Source organism: Mustela nivalis (assembly GCF_964662115.1).
Source record: "Mustela nivalis genome assembly, chromosome: 1".
NCBI lineage: Eukaryota > Metazoa > Chordata > Mammalia > Carnivora > Mustelidae > Mustela > Mustela nivalis.
The window spans coordinates 67,916,709-67,935,817 of NC_139020.1; the positions used below are offsets into that span (position 1 = coordinate 67,916,709).

Here is a 19,109-nt window from a genome sequence, read left to right on the forward strand (position 1 = left end):
AATTTAATTTCAATCTTTCTCCATAATCACATTATATTCAATCAGGTGAAAAAATTTTGAACTAAACAACAACTGACTTTGTGTTTGATGTGTTTCAGGGTAGGAAATCCACAGAAATACAACGCCTTCTGGTCAACCCTGGTTATTTTGTTCTTGCTTATGTCTATACGCCAAGCATCTAATGATATTATTTTATACCTAGAAAATAAATCAAGGCATTTAATTCAAAATTCACACACTACAAGCAATCAGTTTTTCAGTATTCCCTTGAATACTTACTTTGCAAGAGTCATCCTTGCTTTTAAGCAAGGGAATGACAATTTGTCTTTTAAGACAGAGACAATATGGAGCAGGACAACCCATATTCTGTTATTATAATAGACTAGATGCAGCTATACATGTAGGTTACTGAATGGACGTTTTCACCATTAAGTTGAAATAAAACTCCCCCTATATGTATATACATATATATGTATTTAATTGAGAAGTATAGGAACATATAAAGCACGTTACAAATCTCCATATCCTCCATGTTCTATAACCCAGATGGAAAAGCAACATTTTATAATGTCTATTCCATCTTTCTCTTTGCATTAACAAAAAGAAAAAGCATAACTGGGAGATGTTCATTTTAGTTCCATCTGGGTAAATTATTTGCAGGGAAAATGAGAAAAAAGAAAAAAAAAAACAAGGACATTTTAATGAGGAAGGGAAAGTAAAATGGGTTTGAAGCAAGAGATTATAGGACCCCTTTAATTCTTTTTTTCTTCTTTCTGGCTGGGTGGTTAGGAATGTAAGAGGCAAAGTCACAGCACATCAAATAATGCTCCTAGCATTACTGACTGACAATGGAAACACTGACAATGGAAACAAAAATTCATACATCCTCTTAAAGTGGGGAGGGTACAGATATACACTAGGGAGGAAAAACTAAAAAACAAACAAACAAAAAACCCAACTTTAACAGGAGAGAGAGAGAGAGAATCTGACCAAAGCAGAGAACTACAGAAATAACTGTGAGATGCTATGGTCTTTGGCAAGTTGGATATAACTCATTATCAACTGACTGTAACTATCAAAAATTAATTTTTAATTCTCCAAGTAAATATTCAAAAGCTTCCCCCTCAATGCCCCCAAAGGGAGCTCGTTGCTATAGTTGAAAAATTACCAAATAACATTACCTTGTGCAACAATGTTCTATGGCAGGGAACTTTTCTGGCCATGGTGAGGGGTAGGTGAACTCTGTATCTCTATCATACCAGCACATTAGGCACTCACTATGTTGGTTTCTTTTCCTTTCTTCCTTTTTGAGGGAGTGGTTACATGTTTCCATGGCTTCCAACAATCGCTTCTGCATTGAAAGATTGAAGAGAAGAGTTAAAAGCATAAAGTTTCTGTAATCTCAACATACAGAATAGATCTTTTCCCTCAGTATGCAGAATTATTATTTGTGTTCTTGAAAAATAAAAATCTTAACTAATGGAATTCTTTTCCATTTTATCATATGAAAAACTGTTTCAAAGGCCCCTAGAATATTGTTTGCCACTACAATTTATTCTGAACTTATTATTCCAATAATAGGAACTAACCGTGAATAAGAATAGCAGAGAATTGAGGCGCTTGGGTGACTCAGTTGGTTAGGTATCTGCATTCAGCTCATGTCATCATCCTATTGTCCTGGGTTTGAGGTTGGGCTCCTGTATCAGCGGCTGCTTCTCCCTCTGCCCCTCCCCCTAGCTTGTGCTTTCTCTCTTGCTCACTCTCTCTCAAATAAATAAAATCTTTAAAAAAAAAAACAGCAGAGAATCAATTTTTTTTTTTAAGATTTTATTTATTTGATAGAGAGAGAGAGGGAGAGCAGGAACACAAGCAGGGAGAGTGGGAGAGGGAGAAGCAGCTTTCTTGTCACTGTGCATGGAGCCTGACACAGGGCTCAATCCCAGGACCCTGGGATCATGACCTGAACCGAAGGCAGACACTTAATGACCGAGCCACCTAGGTACCCGAGAATAAAATTTTAAATGTGAATTTACCACAATTATTATAGTTATCATAATTCATAAAGGATTAATCTCTTACTTTACAAATTCTGCCATGGTATAGAAAATGTTTACTTCTCCAAATTATCTCATATATTTAATTAATTTAATTACATATATTTTAATGGCATCCATCAACTGAATGGCCAAAATTAAATAAAGCAGTAATATTCAGGTTAATATTCAGGTCTGGAGAGGCAGAGAAGAAGGCACTAAATATTGGGTGAATTAGACTAGTCTTTTTGAAAAAGAATATTCACTAAATGTAAAAATATACATTCCCATTAGCCAAGCAATCCTGTTTTTGGGAATCTATCTTAAAAATACAAAATTTCCAATACCTAAGACTGCATAAACAAACAAAAAGAACACATGAATACACAAGTAGTTTATTATAGCATTACATACAGTGGCAAAGAACATGAAGATTCATAAGAATTTACAAAATTAGTACAGAGTATTCTCATGTACCTCTCACCCAGCTTTCCCCAATAATATCCTACACATAGCATCAGTAAATTATCAAAACCAGGACACTGACATAAGTACAATATTATTAACTATACTTACTCAGATTTCACTGGTTTTTGTATGTGATTTTGTGTGTATACAGTGCTATGAAATTTTTATCAAAATGTATAGATTCTATATTAACCACCACTAAAACTGGAATGCAGAACTGGTACAACATCATAAAGAAATTCTTTATTATTCCTTTATAATCATACCCTATTCCCAATCTTAAACCCTAGCAGTCACTCCATGTTTTATATCATAGTAATTTTATCATTTTAAGAATATTATATAAATGAAACAATGTAATATATAACATTCTGAGACTGATTTTTTTCACTTAACGAAACTGTTTTCATCCAAGTTGCTTATATCAATAGTTCTTTATATTGCTGAGTAATATTCCACCATATGGATATACTACAATTTATCTACTCACTCATTTAAGGGCATTTGCATTTTTTCCAGTTTGGGATTATTACAAATAAATTGCTCTAAACTTTCGTGTATAGGTTTTCCTGTGTGGACATAATTTTCGTTTCTCTGGGATAAATATCCAGTAGTGTGACTGCTGGGTTGAACAGTAAATGTATGTTTAACTCTATTAGAAACTGATGAACTAGTTTCCAGACTGGCCTCCTAGACTTTTAGTTCAATAATGATCTATGCCATTTTCAGAACATTTACAGAAAAAGTGGTATAAAGAGGAAAGAAGTAGCAAAATCTAGAAAAGATTACAGAACAAAACAGATAGTATTATACCATAATTTCTTGATTCTAAGATACTACTGATATTGTAAATATCAATACAAAAAATCAGTAACCGTTTTTCAGGAAATACATAGTAAATTGAATTTCTATAATTACTGTTCATTGACAATGGTATTTAGTTACATCCTATTTTCTTTTCCAATGTCACATTCAAAATTTGAGTCTAATCCTTCTTCATATTCAAAATATAAAAAGTTTTCAAAAAGAGGGGTGCCTGGGTGGCTCAGTGGGTTGAAGCCTCTGCCTTTGGCTCGGATCATGATCTCAGGGTCCTGGGATTGAGCCCTGCATCAGCCCTGCTGAGCAGAGAGCCTGATCCCCAACCCCCTGCCTGCCTCTCTGCCTACTTGTGATCTCTGTCAAATAAATAAATAAAAATATTTATATTAAAAAAAAAACTAATAAGGTGTGAATAAACACTTGTTTTCTCCACTCCATAAACACATCAGTTTTTTTTTCCTCCTGAGAGGACACTTCTTTTGATAATTTATTTTCAGAGCTTTTGGTTCCATTGATTTTTCCTCTATTGTTCGTTCATTTTCTATGGATTTCTGTTCCTATCTTTATTATTTCCTTCATTCTGTTTTGTTTGGGTTTAATTTCTCTTGCATTTTTAGCTTCTTATGGTAGGAAGCTTAGGTAATTTATTGTGAGACTTTTTTTTTGTTCAGTGTAAGCATCTAGAAACTTAAATGCCCCTTAAAACACTACTTTAGCTTCATCACACAGATTATGTTGTGTTTTTATTATCATTTAGATCACAATATTTTCAAATTTTCTTTGAATTTTTCTTTCCTTTCAATTCTGATAGCTTTATGTATTTGAAACTCTGTTATAATGTACGTGTACATTCAGGATTTTTATATCTTCTTGATGAACTTTTTTTTTTTTTTTAAGTAATCTCTATGTCCAACATGGGGTTTGAACTCACAACCCCAAGATCAAGAGTCACATGCTCTACTGATTGAGTTAGCCAGGTGCCCCAAACTGACTTGACTTTTTAATCTATATGAAATTTCTTCTTGATCTCTGGTAATACTCCTTAGTCCTATTTTTCTAATGTTAGTAAAGCCACTTCAACTTTCTTATAATTGGCATACCTAGAAGTTTTTATGCACATAATGAAGAAGGGAGTAGTGAAATCTCATTAATAAAATATAAATGGTGATTGAAACCCACTGCTCATTAATTTATGTGAAATAATCTGATTAAAAATATATGCATATAAATGGAAAGATGTTCACCATCGCTCATCATCAGTGAAATACAAATTAAAACTGTAATAAGATATCAACTCCCACCAGTCAGAAGGGTTAAAATTAATAACAAAGGAAATAACATGTGTTGGCAAGGATGTGAAGAAAGGGGAACACTCTTACACTGTTGGTGGGAATGTAAACTGATGCAGCTACTGTGGAAAACTGTATGGAGGTTCCTCAAAAAATGAAAAACAGAACTACACTATGATCTGGTAGTAAATACCTTTACGTATTTATCTAAAGGATATAATAATACTAATTTAAATGGATAAATGCACCCTGATGTTTATAGCAGCATTATCAACAACAGCTGAACCTTGGAAGAGCCCAATGTCCATCGACTGCTGAATGGATAAAGATGTGGTGTATATATATAATATGGAATATTACTCAGATAAAAAGAATGAACTCTTGTCATTACAATGACATAGCTGGAGCTAGAATACTATGCTAAGTGAAATAAGTCAGAGAAATACAAATACCATATGGTTTCACTCAAGTCAGAGAAAGACAAATACCATATGGTTTCACTTTAAGAAACAAATGAACATGGGGGAAAAAGTCAGACCGAGAAAACAACTCTTAATTATAGAAAAACTGATGTTTACTGGAGAGGAGGTGGGCAGGGTGTCAGGTTAAGCAGGTGATGGGGATTAAGGAGGACAAGTGTTGTGATGAGCATCAGGTATCAGTAATTGATGAATCACCAAATTCTACCCCTATAACTAATATCACACTAACTGGAATTTAAATAAAAACTTGAAAGAAAGAAAGAATATATGCATATACATAACTACTTCATGCACTGACCTCATCAATAAAAGGTATTAGTACCACAGCTTCCCATTCCTGTTGTTTCCCATTTAGGTCAGTTTTAAAATCAGGTGGATAATATTCTATAATTGGTGAGTCTTCACTGGTCATCAAGTGCTATGGAAATATAAAAGAGTAATAGAAATTTAAGAACAAATATCAATATAACTTTTTGTTAATATATTTACAATATTTACTTGTTACAGTTTAAAATTCCTAAGCATAAGCAAAGCTAAATTTTTACATCTTAGAAATGCTGCAATATACTTGCTATATTGTGATTTTCAACTATGAGACTTCTAAGCTACTCTTACTTTCCCATTGTAGTGACCTAGTTATGTAGGTCACTATTTCACTTTACTTTCAACTTACCACTTCTATCTTTCATTGTCTTATCACTCTATAAGGCCCACTTAAATTCTGTTCTCAGACTTAATTTCACAGGCTTCCAACAGTCCTCCATTTTTAAACTTAATTTACTTATGAACTTTTGAGTCCTCATCAATTGATTTTGGTAAGTAATGTAAGAACTGTATCTAAGATAATTTAGAAAGAAAAAATTTCTAAAATCCAAGAATCTGGGGTGTTTTGGCGGCTCAGTTGTTAAGTGGCTACCTTTGGCTCGAGTCATCATCTCTTATATGAGGAACTCCTAAGTATCAAAAAGGACATACAAACATTTAATTTTAAAACCCACCTGGTAGCATGTAGGAAGTAAATTTTTGCTAGCTGCTGGAAGTACAGCAAGAAGCTGTTCGAATGGCTTAAAAGGTTTTCCTAGTTCAAAATGGATTTTGAGTGTACTAATGTTACGGATATCAGACAGGAAAGGTGCATAATGGTAGGGATAATACCTGTAAAACAGAACCAGGTTTTAAACAATTGGCAACTTTATGCAACAGGTCAATATTAAATATACACTTTTCCTTTTTAACAACAGAGCAATAACTCTAAAGAAAAAAAAAGATCACCCAAAGTACCATTACTTTTTTTTAAGAAATCAGTATTAGCTTATTTAGATCATGTGATGGCAACAAATGTTGTATTTCCTTAATTTTTTTAAAATCTTTTAAAAATCTTTCATGTATTAATAAACATAATTTGTACTGGTGTGTTTTGATGTATGGTGCTTTAAAACAAAGCCTAGTAAAGGTGTTGGCAAAGCAAAACAAAACAAAACAGAACAATCTCATCATTTAAAAGTCTCTACTTTTTCCTGCATCATATTTTGTTTTGCTATTTTTCTATTCAGATGGTTCAGAAATGTAGACAGAACTTTCTGGAATAGGAAACATGACAGAAATGGAAAATTATTACTATTTCTAGGAAAGTAAATAATTATTTTCTTCTTCTTTACCCTTCCCAATCTAACATTCAAATAACCTATTCTTTAGTAATCACTCTTGACAGAAAAATTTCTTCAAACACACAATAATGTAGCAAAGAATATAATGAACAGCCCTATATAATTATCACTCAGACCTAATAATTATTAAGACTCTGTCACAGTTGATTCATCATGAGAGAGAATTTTAAATCCTTAGATTGAAAGAGGTTTCATCATTGGTCATCTGCTAGGGCTGGAAGTATCTTTGTACACAGAGGTCTTTAAAAAGTACTTTCATATAAGAAAAGATTACCTATATTTCATTTAAACTTGGTTGTGTGTATCTTTTTAAAAATGCCACCATAAGTAGAAATAAAGAGAAAAGAGATCTCCAAATGAGATTATAGGAGAACCAACCATTATTTAAAAAAAAAAAAAAAATTAAAACTTTATTTTTGTTTGTATTCCTCACCAGCTCCAGGACTGAACTCCATGATAGTAATAGTGCAAAATCCACTGTATTGCCTGAACATAACATGCAGCTTGATCAGCCAGAAAGTCACTGAAAATTAAAAGAATATTTTCATTATAATGTTAATTTTTGAAGACAGGCCATTTGTCTTTAGAGCATGATATCTGCTGATACACTCTGCCTCACATGTTTTATATAATCAATGAATAAGCTAAAAATTGTAATCAGAAAAAGTCCAAAATAGTATTTAGAACAAATTCCATTCTGTCAGGTTAAAGATTTGCCTTATAGTTTCCCTAAACTGTCTATCACAATACTTAAACCTACTGTGCATATTTTTTTAGTCAACGTACTATGCCTGCAGTTTAAAGTTTGAGGATTTGGCCTCATGAAGCTTTCTATAAAGTGGCACTACTGTCCTAAATAGTTAGGGTGTGATGGGAGACTGGAATGGGAAACTTTAGCTGGGAGGACGCCTAAGAAAAATCACAGGAGGAAATCAGGAAGATCACAGAATCTGGTTATAGCAGCTAGAACACACTTTGAAAAATGCTGTATTTATGGAATAATATTCCCTGTAATCCTTTCTTTCTCAAAGACCATCATTTAAGGTAAAATACATATACACACACCCACACGCCCATGACACTTGGATGAAAGCCAAAAAGTAGCTGTAAACCTGCTAGTGGCTATTACCAAAATTTAGGTAGAGATGCCAGTTAGAAATTCCAGATCTCAATATTTCTAGGAGGTATACTTTTGAAAATGAAACATATTAAATTTTCATTAAAAGATATGTTTTCATTATTAAAAATCTAGATAATGAAGAAAAGCATTTTTTAAAAGATTTTATTTATTTGAGATAGAGACAGTGAGAGAGAGCACGAGAGGGGAGAAGGTCAGAGGGAGAAGCAGACTCCCCATGTTACTGGGAGACCGATGTGGGACTCGATCCTGCGACTCAGGGATCATGACCTGAGCTGAGGGTAGTCGCTCAGCCACTGAGCCACCCAGACACCCAAGAAAAGCATTTTTAATCACCTTAGAGCAATCACTATTATATTTGGTATGTTTCTTTTCAGTCTTTTTTCTATGCCTTGGATTTTTGTTCAATATTAATGAGAGAATACTGTATACATGATTTTGTGTCCTGCTTTTGAAATTTGTGCTTAATAATATACTATAAGTATCTTCCTAAATTGTTACAAACTTTTTTTTTTTTAAGATTTTATTTATTTATTTGACAGAGAGAAATCACAAGTAGATGGAGAGGCAGGCAGAGAGAGAGAGAGGGAAGCGGGCTCCCTGCTGAGCAGAGAGCCCGATGCGGGACTCGATCCCAGGACCTTGAGATCATGACCTGAGCTGAAGGCAGCGGCTTAACCCACTGAGCCACCCAGGCGCCCTTGTTACAAACATTTTATAAATTACAGTTTAGCAGTTCTACAGATTCTGAAGACAGTGTAATGGCAAGATGGTATGATACAGAGGAAGCAGACATGATTATGAGGACAGGTAGATCATTTCTAATTTTGTACTATTATAAAAAACTGTAATAAACATCCTTGTGTATAAGGATCTTCTGTGTTTAAGTTTATATTTTCAAGACAGATTAATAATTAGAATTCTTGTGTCAAAGGGATAAATATATATTTTTTTCATAAAGATTTATTTATTTGACAGAGAAAGACACAGCTAGAGAGGGAATAGAAGTAGGGGGAATGGAAGAGAGAGAAGCAGGCTCCCATGGAGTGGGGAGCCGGATGTGGGGCTCGATCCCAGGACCCTGGGATCATGATCTGAGCCCAGGGCAGGCACTTAACAACTGAGCCAACCAGGATCCCCAAAGGGGTAAATATTTTAAAGACTTCTGGATATGTACTTCCCCAAATAATTTATATTTTCACCAGTAAATGGGAAAGAATACTACCATCATCACTTCTGGACCAACACTGAATATAAGAATTTTAAAAGATTTGTTTATTTGTTAGGCAAGCAAATGGTATCATTATTTTCATAAGTCTACATTTTAATATAAAAAAGGAAGGGAAATAAAATAAGATTTGTGGGTGCCTGAGTGGCTCAGTGGGTTAAGCCGCTGCCTTTGGCTCAGGTCATGATCTCAGGGTCCTGGGATCGAGTCCCGCATCGGGCTCTCTGCTCAGCAGGGAGCCTGCTTCCCTTCCTCTCTCTTTGCCTGCCTCTCTGCCTACTTGTGATCTCTCTCTGTCAAATAAATAAATAAAAATCTTAAATAAATAAAACAAGATTTGTTAGCTATCAAATTAAGGATTTAGTGCCTACAGCACATATTACAGTGCTACATAACTGTAATCAAGGAAATATAAGGATTAAAGAATAAAAGATTAAAAGCATAACTATTTTTAAATATTTTATTTCTCAAGTCTTACATGCTAATGGTACTTGACAAAGCTTCAAATGAGCTGGTGAACTGTACTAGAATTCCTATACCTCTAGTTCCTGGAGGTCAGTATGAAAAGGGATAAGAAATACTACATCTAGACTAGAATGTAAAACAGTCTGAGTGTACAGAAAGCAATGTCTGAAAGTCTATCTCTGGACAGATTACAGAAAAGATCTAATATTTAGTGCTTTATTATATTAAAAGAAAAGTAAAAATTATAGTATAGAAAATATCTAAGTATAATATCTAAGCAAGTAAAAGGGTACACAGCATTTCATGAAACTCTTATCTCTCTTATGGAGAAGCAGTCTCATCTAGTGGTTAGAGAATATTAACTGGGGGCGCCTAAGCTGACTCAGTCAGTAGCGCATGTGACCCTTGATCTTGAGGTCGTGAGTTTGGGCCCCATGCTGGGTGTAGAGATTACTTAAAAAAATAAACTTAAAAAAGAGAGAGAGAGAGAGAGGATTAACTCAGGAGCCAGATCGCCTATGTTCAAATTCTGGCTCTGTCACTGACTATGCCACCTTGGGCAAGTTTCTCAAATCGTTGGAGTGCCTGGCTGACTCAGTTGGTAGAGTATAAATAAATAAATAAAATCCTTTTAAGAGATTTTATTTACTTATTTGACAGTGAAAGAGGGAACACAAGCAGGGGAAGTGGGAGAGGGAGAAGTAGGCTTCCAACGGAGCAGGAAGCCTAACATGGGTCTCGATCCCAGGACTCTGGGTTCACAACTTGAGCCAAAGGCAGCCACTTAATGACTCAAGCGCCCAGCATGCAACTCTTGATCATGGGATTGTAAATTTGGGCCCCATACTGGGTGTAGAGACTACTTAAAAATAAAATCTTTAAAAAAAAAAAAAAATGAACCTGCCTTAAAAAAAGCCTTTTCATTCCTTAATTTCTTCTATTGTAAAATAATAATAACTTATTTATCTTGAAGAATTGTTGTGAGAATTAAGTAAGTCAATATTTTTTAAATGTTTAGAATAACACTTGGTACCGCTCAAGATTTTAATTAAATAAAATACAAACATACATAGTTCATACTGTGGGTTGCAGTTTAAAAGTATGAAGTCTGGGGCACCTGGGTGGCTCAGTGGGTTAAGCCTCTGCCTTTGGCTCAGGTCATGATCTCGGGGTCCTGGGATCAAGCCCCGAGTCGGGATCTCTGCTCTGTGGGGAGCCTACTTCCTCCTCTTTCTCTGCCTGCTTCTCTGCCTACTTGTGATCTCTGTCTGTCAAATAAATAAATAAATAAATCTTTAAAAAAAAAAAGTATGAAATCTACCATTCTAGAGGTCAACTTCTTAAGGAACGTTTGAGCTAGATTATTATTATTTTTTTAATTTTTTATTTTTTATAAACATACATTTTTATCCCCAGGGGTACAGGTCTGTGAATCACCAGGTTTACACACTTCACAGCACTCACCAAAGCACATACCCTCCCCAATGTCCATAATCCCACCCCCTTCTCCCAACCCCCCTCCCCCCAGCAACCCTCAGTTTGTTTTGTGAGATTAAGACTCACTTATGGTTTGTCTCCCTCCCAATTCCATCTTGTTTCATTGATTCTTCTTCTACCCACTTAAGCTCCCATGTTGCATCACCACTTCCTCATATCAGGGAGATCATATGATAGTTGTCTTTCTCCGCTTGACTTATTTCGCTAAGCATGATACTGAGCTAGATTATTAACTTGGGACTAAGCCAGGTAGCTTCTGAGATGAGTTTGACGGAGTCCAGAAAATGGGGAAGGGGCAAAAAACAAATTGTTTTCTACTTGCCAACTTCTTTTTTTTTTAGATTTTATTTTATTATATTTAAAAATTTTTTTTTTAAGATTTTATTTATTTGACAGACAGAGATCACAAGTAGGCAGAGAGTCAGGTGTGGGGTGGGAGCAGGCTCCCAGGTGAGCACAAAGCCTGATATAGGGCTTGATCCCAGGACCCTGGGATCATGACCTGAGCTGAAAACAGAGGCTTTAACCCACTGAGCTACCCAGGCGCCCCTAAAGATTTTATTTATTTACTTGTCAGAGAGAAAGAGAGAGCGAGCGACTGGGAATGCCAGGCAGAGGAAGAAGCAGGCTCCCTGTTGAGCAAGGAGTCTGACTTGAGACTCGGTACCAGGACCTTGGGATCATGATCTGAGCTGAAGGCAGATATCCAACTGACTGAGCCACCCAGGTGTCCCTACTTGGCAACTTTTTACTACAGGAATATAAAACATGTCAGTTATCACCTATTCCAAAATCACAGCAGTTGAAAGATTGACACTACAATAATTTCTATAACCAAAAAATTCTCCTCGCCCACTACCTTAACTATCAAAATTATGCTGTTTTTTGAAGAACCACAAAATCTAATTTTTTCTATTTTAAAGTAAAAACATTGGTAAAAACATACTCAGACACTACATCAACTCCCATCTTCGTCATGTAATATGTTCTTTTATATTGTCTAAACTCAGTTTCAAATAGGTCATCATCTTCAGTCTCATCTTCTAAATTATCTGGAAAAAAAGCCAGAAAAATAGTGGCTGAAAATTATAAATATTCTGTTTTTCTATTTATGGTCTGGTAAATATTTATCAAAGCAAATGCTTATAAACTAACATAGAAATCTATTCTATCCAATATTATTGAATTAGTACTTACTAAGGAAAGATAGTAACTATCCTGTCAAAAATAAAAAAAAAGAATACAGAGTTTGTACTTACCCTTAGAAGTTACCACTTCTCCACTTTTGTCTAAAGCAGCCCAACAAATGGCGTTTTCCTGGCCCTACAAAAATTACAAATCAATATAAAATTAATGGCAAGATATATTTCAAAGTAAGACAGTTGATTACAGAGATTTAAAAAATACTAGAAAGAACTGACTGATCCTTAAGTGACAACACTGCAAAAGTTCATTCAAAAAATAATCTGCAAATACTATGTAAGTGTTTTTGGTTTTATATCACTTGATTTCTAAATCTTTATCATGTAGAACTTAATATTCAGGCCTATCAAAAATATGTAATGGGTAATTCTCACCTATTGAGTTAATATAATCTATTTGTTTATAATTGAATCCAATGATTACAAATATTACATGTTTTCTGTATCTCTGGATTTCATCATTCTTATAACTCTGTTTTCTATCTCCACTTCTAAATATTTCTCATGCAACTCATTCGTTTTTCTATAGTTTTCCCATCTCATCACATTCTTCATATTCCTGCCCAGCTGTTTTTCTGCCCTTGTGATCTCAACTCTTCTCTCTTCTATTTTCTGATTGCCTATCTACTGCCAGTGACTCCCTTATTCCCATTTCCCTTTGTTCATCCAAACTAGAGTCTCAGCTAACTTCCTGTGCTTGGGCTTTTCCTCTAGTTCCTCCCATTTTGCCAATGTCTTTAATAGTAACTACATATGCCGGAAGACTTGTGAAGCTTAAGGACTGGGCTGAGATGGGTGGAGCCAGGGATTACTGATGTGTAAGTTTTGTGAGTAAAGTACAGATTCCCAAAAAGTTTCTGAGACTATTTCCTTAAGAGCAAAAACACAGTAGAATGCAAATGGACTGCTCCTAAGTTTCACTAAGAAAAATCTAATCAAGTAGAAGGACTACAGTAGAGAAAATTAGGATAAATGCCCTTCTGGAGCAAGAGTTACTAGCCTTGAACCTAAATAGAACCAGTATGGCAAGGAGAGTGCAGGAAACTCCTCAATTTTATCAGAACTCAAGAATTATGAATAAGCTGAGGAAAATTTCAGAAGAGGTTTATTTTCTGAGCTAACACATATAAGACATTCTTTAGAGCTTATTAGTGATGTTTTATAGGGTATTAACCTATTCTAACTGATTCTATTATTTGTGTGTTCTAACAATAATAAAATAATAATTAATTATTGAGCAGTAGCATTAGCTATTGTGCTATTATTTATTTACTCTTAAACTAGCCTATTGCTTTTTTTTTTTTTAATCTTTATTTATTTATTTATTTATTTATTTGACAGAGATCACAATTAGGCAGAGGCAGGCAGAGAGAGAGACGTGGGGAAGCAGGCTCCCCTCTGAGCAGAGAACCTGATGCGGGACCTGATCCCAGGACCCTGGAATCATGACCTGAGCCCAAGGCAGAGGCTTTAACCCACTAAGCCACCCAGAAACCCCTTTTTGTTTTGTTTTTTAGATTTTATTTACTTGACAGAGAGAGACAAATTGAGAGAGGGAACACAAGCAAAGGGAGTGGGAGGCTTCCCATTGAGCAGGGAGCCCCATTAGGGGCTGGATCCCAGGACCCAAGGATCATGATCTGAGCCGAAGGCAGACGCTTAATGACTGAGCCACCCAGGTACCTTGTATATGATTTTATATATAAATTATTTCTTGAGAAAAATCACTGATCTAGTTGATGTCTCACTATTAGATGCTATAAATACCCACATTTTTAAAAAAGATAACTAATTTTCTGGGCTCTTTTATTTAGAAGTTGTTCTACACTTATTAATAGGATGAATGAACAAAGAAAACACAATGTTCTTCTTCAAAAGTAAAAAATAAGAATTTGGTTTTTGAACATCAGATTTAAATGACAGGATCTAATAGAGAAGAAACCAAAAAAATTTTTTTAAATGTTCAATAGGAGAAAATAAGAAATGAAAATGAAATAAGGCAACCCTCAAAACCAGAAGAAAGAAAATGAGGAACAAGGAATATAAGTTTTACTTTTATAGCTAAAAAATTGAAAGGACACCTAAAAAAATGAACACCTTTGGTTTTTTCTTTTCCTTGTAGTTCTTGGCTTCTTCTGCTGCAACACCTGCTGCTTCATTGAGGTACTTGTTACCAACTTTGCTTTCAAACCACTTTAGGTCCACAAAAACTTCACTGAAGTGTTCCCGATCAAACTGTACAGAAACATTTAAATTCATTTAAAAATAATTTGAGTATGCCTGGAAAAATACAACCCAAACTTTTACCAGTTCTACTTCTGGGGCATAGGAAATCAAAGAATGTTACTTTTTTGTGCACATGGGGACCTCATCTACTAGTATGAAAATGAAAAATAAAAAGCAGATAAAAATAAAATTAGGTGAAATTATAAAAGAATGATCAAGTGGAGTAGAAGTACCAAAACTTTTTCTTCCGACACTATGTAACTGTTTTCTGACCACTTATCTCTACTTGGGACAAGAAAATAAAAATATCTAGTTACTTACATCTGATAGTTTCACAAGGTATTTCTCAAATCGAGGTAAGTTGAGATGCCCACTTTCATTAATATAACCTAAAAGGAACAAAATCTAAATTTGTACTAAAAGCTGACACTATTTTTTCTAAACAATTCTACAAAACTCTTTTTATAAAATGTTGAGTACTGGCACTCCACTAATCAAGAAAAAACTATATAACTGACTCTAGTTTCTATGAACTATGTAACAACTAAAGCAAAATAAAAGAAATTCCAGGTTCCCATAATAATCCTCCCACATTTCTGACATCTGCTAATAGTTAATTAAATATGTTCTAAAATCTATCCAGATTATTCATTTAATATGTTAACTTGAGAAGAACTAATACCCTGCTATTCTGCTGTTTTATTCAGCATTCACCATTGTTTATCGATTCCTCATTTTAATTGAAAAAGCTTTCCCTATTAAATACTCTAATACCTATCCATTCAGAAAAATGAACTTCTGTGATTTAATAAGTGAAGTCAACAACTTCTGATGGCTTTCTTAAATAACCAAAGGCAGAGATGAGTCAGATATCAATACATGAGGCCTCCTAACTCTTGTCATTTTCTTTGCTTGTGAGCCACTGAAAATTATAACCCCAGGGCTTGGTGCCTTGAACCAAAGGAAACCCCCAATTTTTTCCCTAATATAATTGTGCATGCAATAATCTAATAAACTGAGTGAAATTTTTAGGATTAGCTGAGTGCTTAATAAAAGTAGCCTCCAATGAATATTAAACTTTTCTTACCACCAAGTTCTGGCAGGATGGTAATATATGTTCCATAAAGAAGAGGCAGTGCATCATGATTAATATGTAAATGAGGTAGATGAGGGATAAAATCATTCCCAACAAGAAATCCCATCAAAATCCAATCATCTATTATCCTTTCAATATCATATTTAAAAGAGATCTTGTCCTACAGCAAAATGGAGAAAAAATCAAATCGTATGGAAATTCCTTCTAACACATCTTTGGTTCACAGCTGTATTAATACTTACTTTCAGTACTGAAAACTCATAGTCAATATACTCTCTCATTAAAGACAAGTGTAGGAGGTGAAATGTGGTTTCTTCTGGTGCGCATACCCTGTAATTAATCAGGTGATCAACAAAGAATTAATTATATCTTTAAGGCTCAAATTTTAAAATGCAGCAATGTTTAAAATAAAACTTATCATTAGAAGATAATTAATTCTTGTAATCCAGGCAAGTAATTTATATGAAATCTCTAAGGTAGTATAAACATAAAAGTATAATTATAATAGATGTAACATAAAGTTCAAAATAATTTGTCTGCATTATGCTTTCTGTGGAAAGATGCTCAGAATTAAGAAAGCCTAAATAAGATATAACAGATATGAGAAACCATGGGATCTGGCCCATTTAAGGTTAGCCACCAGCATGAAGCATACAGATAAGTGAGTATATATACTTTTCTGCCTACTGAAGTACAGTCTAAGGCTTAAATGGTGAGGCACCATCATTTCTTTCCTCTTATCTTTCCCTGGCTTGGTTTAGGGGTCTATATGCCTTAGCTGTTGGCCCATACTCCAACTTTAACCAGAAGTAAGAATATAAATTGACAGTTGTACTTTAAATAGATCAGATACCAGAGCAAGTGGATTAGCCCAGAAATACAAGGACAGCTCAACATAAGAAAATAAATAAATGTAATAGATCACACTAATAAACAAAGGAAAAAATACCATACAATCAACTAGCAAAGAAAACATTTATCAAAATCAATACCCTTCTATGATAAAAGTACTCAGCCAAGTAGGGATAGAAGGGAATCTCCTTAATATAAAAAAGGGAATTTATGAAAAATTCACATCTAATATGTTGATGGTAGAAGACTGAAGGCCTTCCTCCTAAGAACAGGAACAAGACAAGGATGCCCATTTTCACTATAGCTATAGCCCATTTCCACTATAGCTTCAAGCATTGTACTTGAAGTCCAAGCCAGGGCAATTAGGCAAGCAAAGAAATAAGAGATACACAAATTGAAAAAGAAGAAAACTATCTCTATTTACAGACGCCATGATTCCATATACAGAAAATCCCACAGAATCCACAAAAGCTACTAGGACCAAAAAATGAATTCAGTGTAACTGTAGGAAGTAAGATCAATACATAAAAATCAGCTGTGTTTCTACATTCCAGCAACGAATAACCCAAAAAAGAAATTAAGAAACAATTCCATTTAGAATACCATCCAAAAGAATAAAACACTTGGGAATAAACTTGACCAAGAACACAAAAGAAAAAAAAAAAAAAACAAAAAACAGAGGCAAAAAACTGAACTTAGGGAGTGAGGAATAGGGGAAGGTGGTCCTAAGATGGAAGTATTCAGTTGTAAGATAAGTAAGTCCTGGAGATGTAATTAATGTATAGCATGGTGACTGCATTAATTTTTTTAAAATAAAAGGAAAAACAAGAAAAAAAAAAAGCTGGCAAATGACTTATATACTAAAACTACAAAATGCTGCAGAAAAAAATTAAAGAATGGAAAAAGATTCTGCATTAATGGATTAGAAGACTTATTACGAAGCTGTAAATAGTAGCCAAAAAAAATCTATATAATCAATGTCATCCCAATCAAAATCCCAATGATGTTTTCCACAAAAACAAAACAAAAAAAATCCTAAAAATTGTTAATCTCACAAGACTCCAAATAGCCAAAATAATCCTGAAAAAGGAGAACAAAGTTGGAGGTCTTACCCTTTCTGATTTCAAAACTTATTACAAAGTTTCAGTAATCAAAATACTTTACTACCAGTGGTACTGGCATAAAGACAAAACATAAAGATCAAGTCAATAGAATACAGAGCCCGGAAATAAACCTGTGCATAAATGGTCAGGCAATTTTTGACCAAGGTGCCAAGACGATTTAATGGGGGAAAAGATAGTTTTTTCAAAAAGTGATTTTGGGAAAACTGATATTCACATGCAAAAGAATGAAGTTGACCCTTACCTTACATCATATACAGAATTAACATGGATCAAAGACCTAAGTGTAAGGGCTAAAACTACAAAACTCTTAAAATGGGGAAAAGCTTTATAACGTTAGATCTCGCAATCTCTTGGCATTATATTATAAGTACAAGAAATAAAAGAGAAAAATAAACTGGACATTGGCATAATTTAAAAAATTTTGTACATCAAATGACACTAAAAGCAGAGTAAAAAGTCAACTGTGGAATGGGAGAAAATCTTTACAGATCATTTTTCTGTTAGACGATTACTGTCCTTAATTTAATTGCTGTACTTTCTTTTCCTTATTTGCAATATAATTTACCTTTGTGTCTTTTTGCCACCAAACCGAACTTCTTCTCTTAAAAGAGAGAAATGTGCCTCATGACTTGTTAATCCAAGCATAATCTGTTGAAAAATGATTAAAATGTTTCTATTCTCTAATTTTTATAGTATCAGGTTCACAGAAACAAACAACTAAAAAACATTTCAATATAGAAAAACATATGCTTATTTAGGAAAAAAAACAATTTATTAGCACATTAAACATACAATTTTCAAAATCTGATCCACTTATTAGTTATGGAATAAAGTGTGTTTTTCTAAGAAAAAATGTTTACCTTAGACTCACATGACCTTTATAACTGCCATTCTGTCCACACACACACCCCCCACCACACCAAATCCCCAAAACCTTCTCTTGGTTTTCACACCTTTCCATTTGCCAGATGAAGTGGATAAGAAATTAGAGACTGTAGCTCTTCCATGACAGATGAATGGAGTATTCTTCTAGAGTCCAGAATGCCTCTAATATGTGAAAATTTAAAAAAACTGGAAAAGGGCATTTTCATTTAATTTTCTCATATAGTATTCTAATGCCCAAAGAAGTCAAATAGTCTAGTGAGAAGTATCAGCCACTGAGACATATATTGTTTATTTTATTTCAATCCTGATTCAAACAAAACAACATCAAAAATTTAAGAAGCTATCAGGGAAATGAGAATACCAAATGGTTATTTGTATATAAACACTGATTGTTAATTTTTATTTTATGTAGGATAATGGCATTATAGTTATTTTTTTTTTAAACAATCCTTCTCCTTTAGAGAAACATTACAAAATATTTACAGACCAAGTGATACAATGTCTGGGATATATTTCAAGAGTCAAGGGGAGTAGGAGAAAGGAGACAGATGGTTAGGAATAAGAAAATGAAAATTAATATTTAAGGTAAATTATTTAAAGCTAAAAATTATTTAAGATGGATAAAGGACATAGGA

General features: G+C 34.1%; 1 protein-coding gene across 3 annotated transcripts in view; it reads right to left on the bottom strand.

The window, feature by feature from the left end:
- XRN1 (5'-3' exoribonuclease 1) overlaps nt 1-19,109 on the bottom strand; it is a 102,785-nt gene that overhangs the window by 69,139 nt on the left and 14,537 nt on the right. For all 3 annotated transcript variants that reach the window (XM_082712959.1, XM_082712958.1, XM_082712960.1), the window contains exons 6-17: nt 18,155-18,237; nt 15,856-15,943; nt 15,605-15,773; nt 14,839-14,906; nt 14,389-14,526; nt 12,349-12,412; nt 12,036-12,141; nt 7,195-7,284; nt 6,093-6,249; nt 5,393-5,512; nt 1,182-1,351; nt 78-198 (exon numbers count right to left, since the gene is read on the bottom strand). In XM_082712959.1, coding sequence (XP_082569085.1) covers nt 78-198; nt 1,182-1,351; nt 5,393-5,512; nt 6,093-6,249; nt 7,195-7,284; nt 12,036-12,141; nt 12,349-12,412; nt 14,389-14,526; nt 14,839-14,906; nt 15,605-15,773; nt 15,856-15,943; nt 18,155-18,237 — 1,374 coding nt within the window. The remainder of the gene's footprint in view (nt 1-77; nt 199-1,181; nt 1,352-5,392; nt 5,513-6,092; nt 6,250-7,194; nt 7,285-12,035; nt 12,142-12,348; nt 12,413-14,388; nt 14,527-14,838; nt 14,907-15,604; nt 15,774-15,855; nt 15,944-18,154; nt 18,238-19,109) is intronic.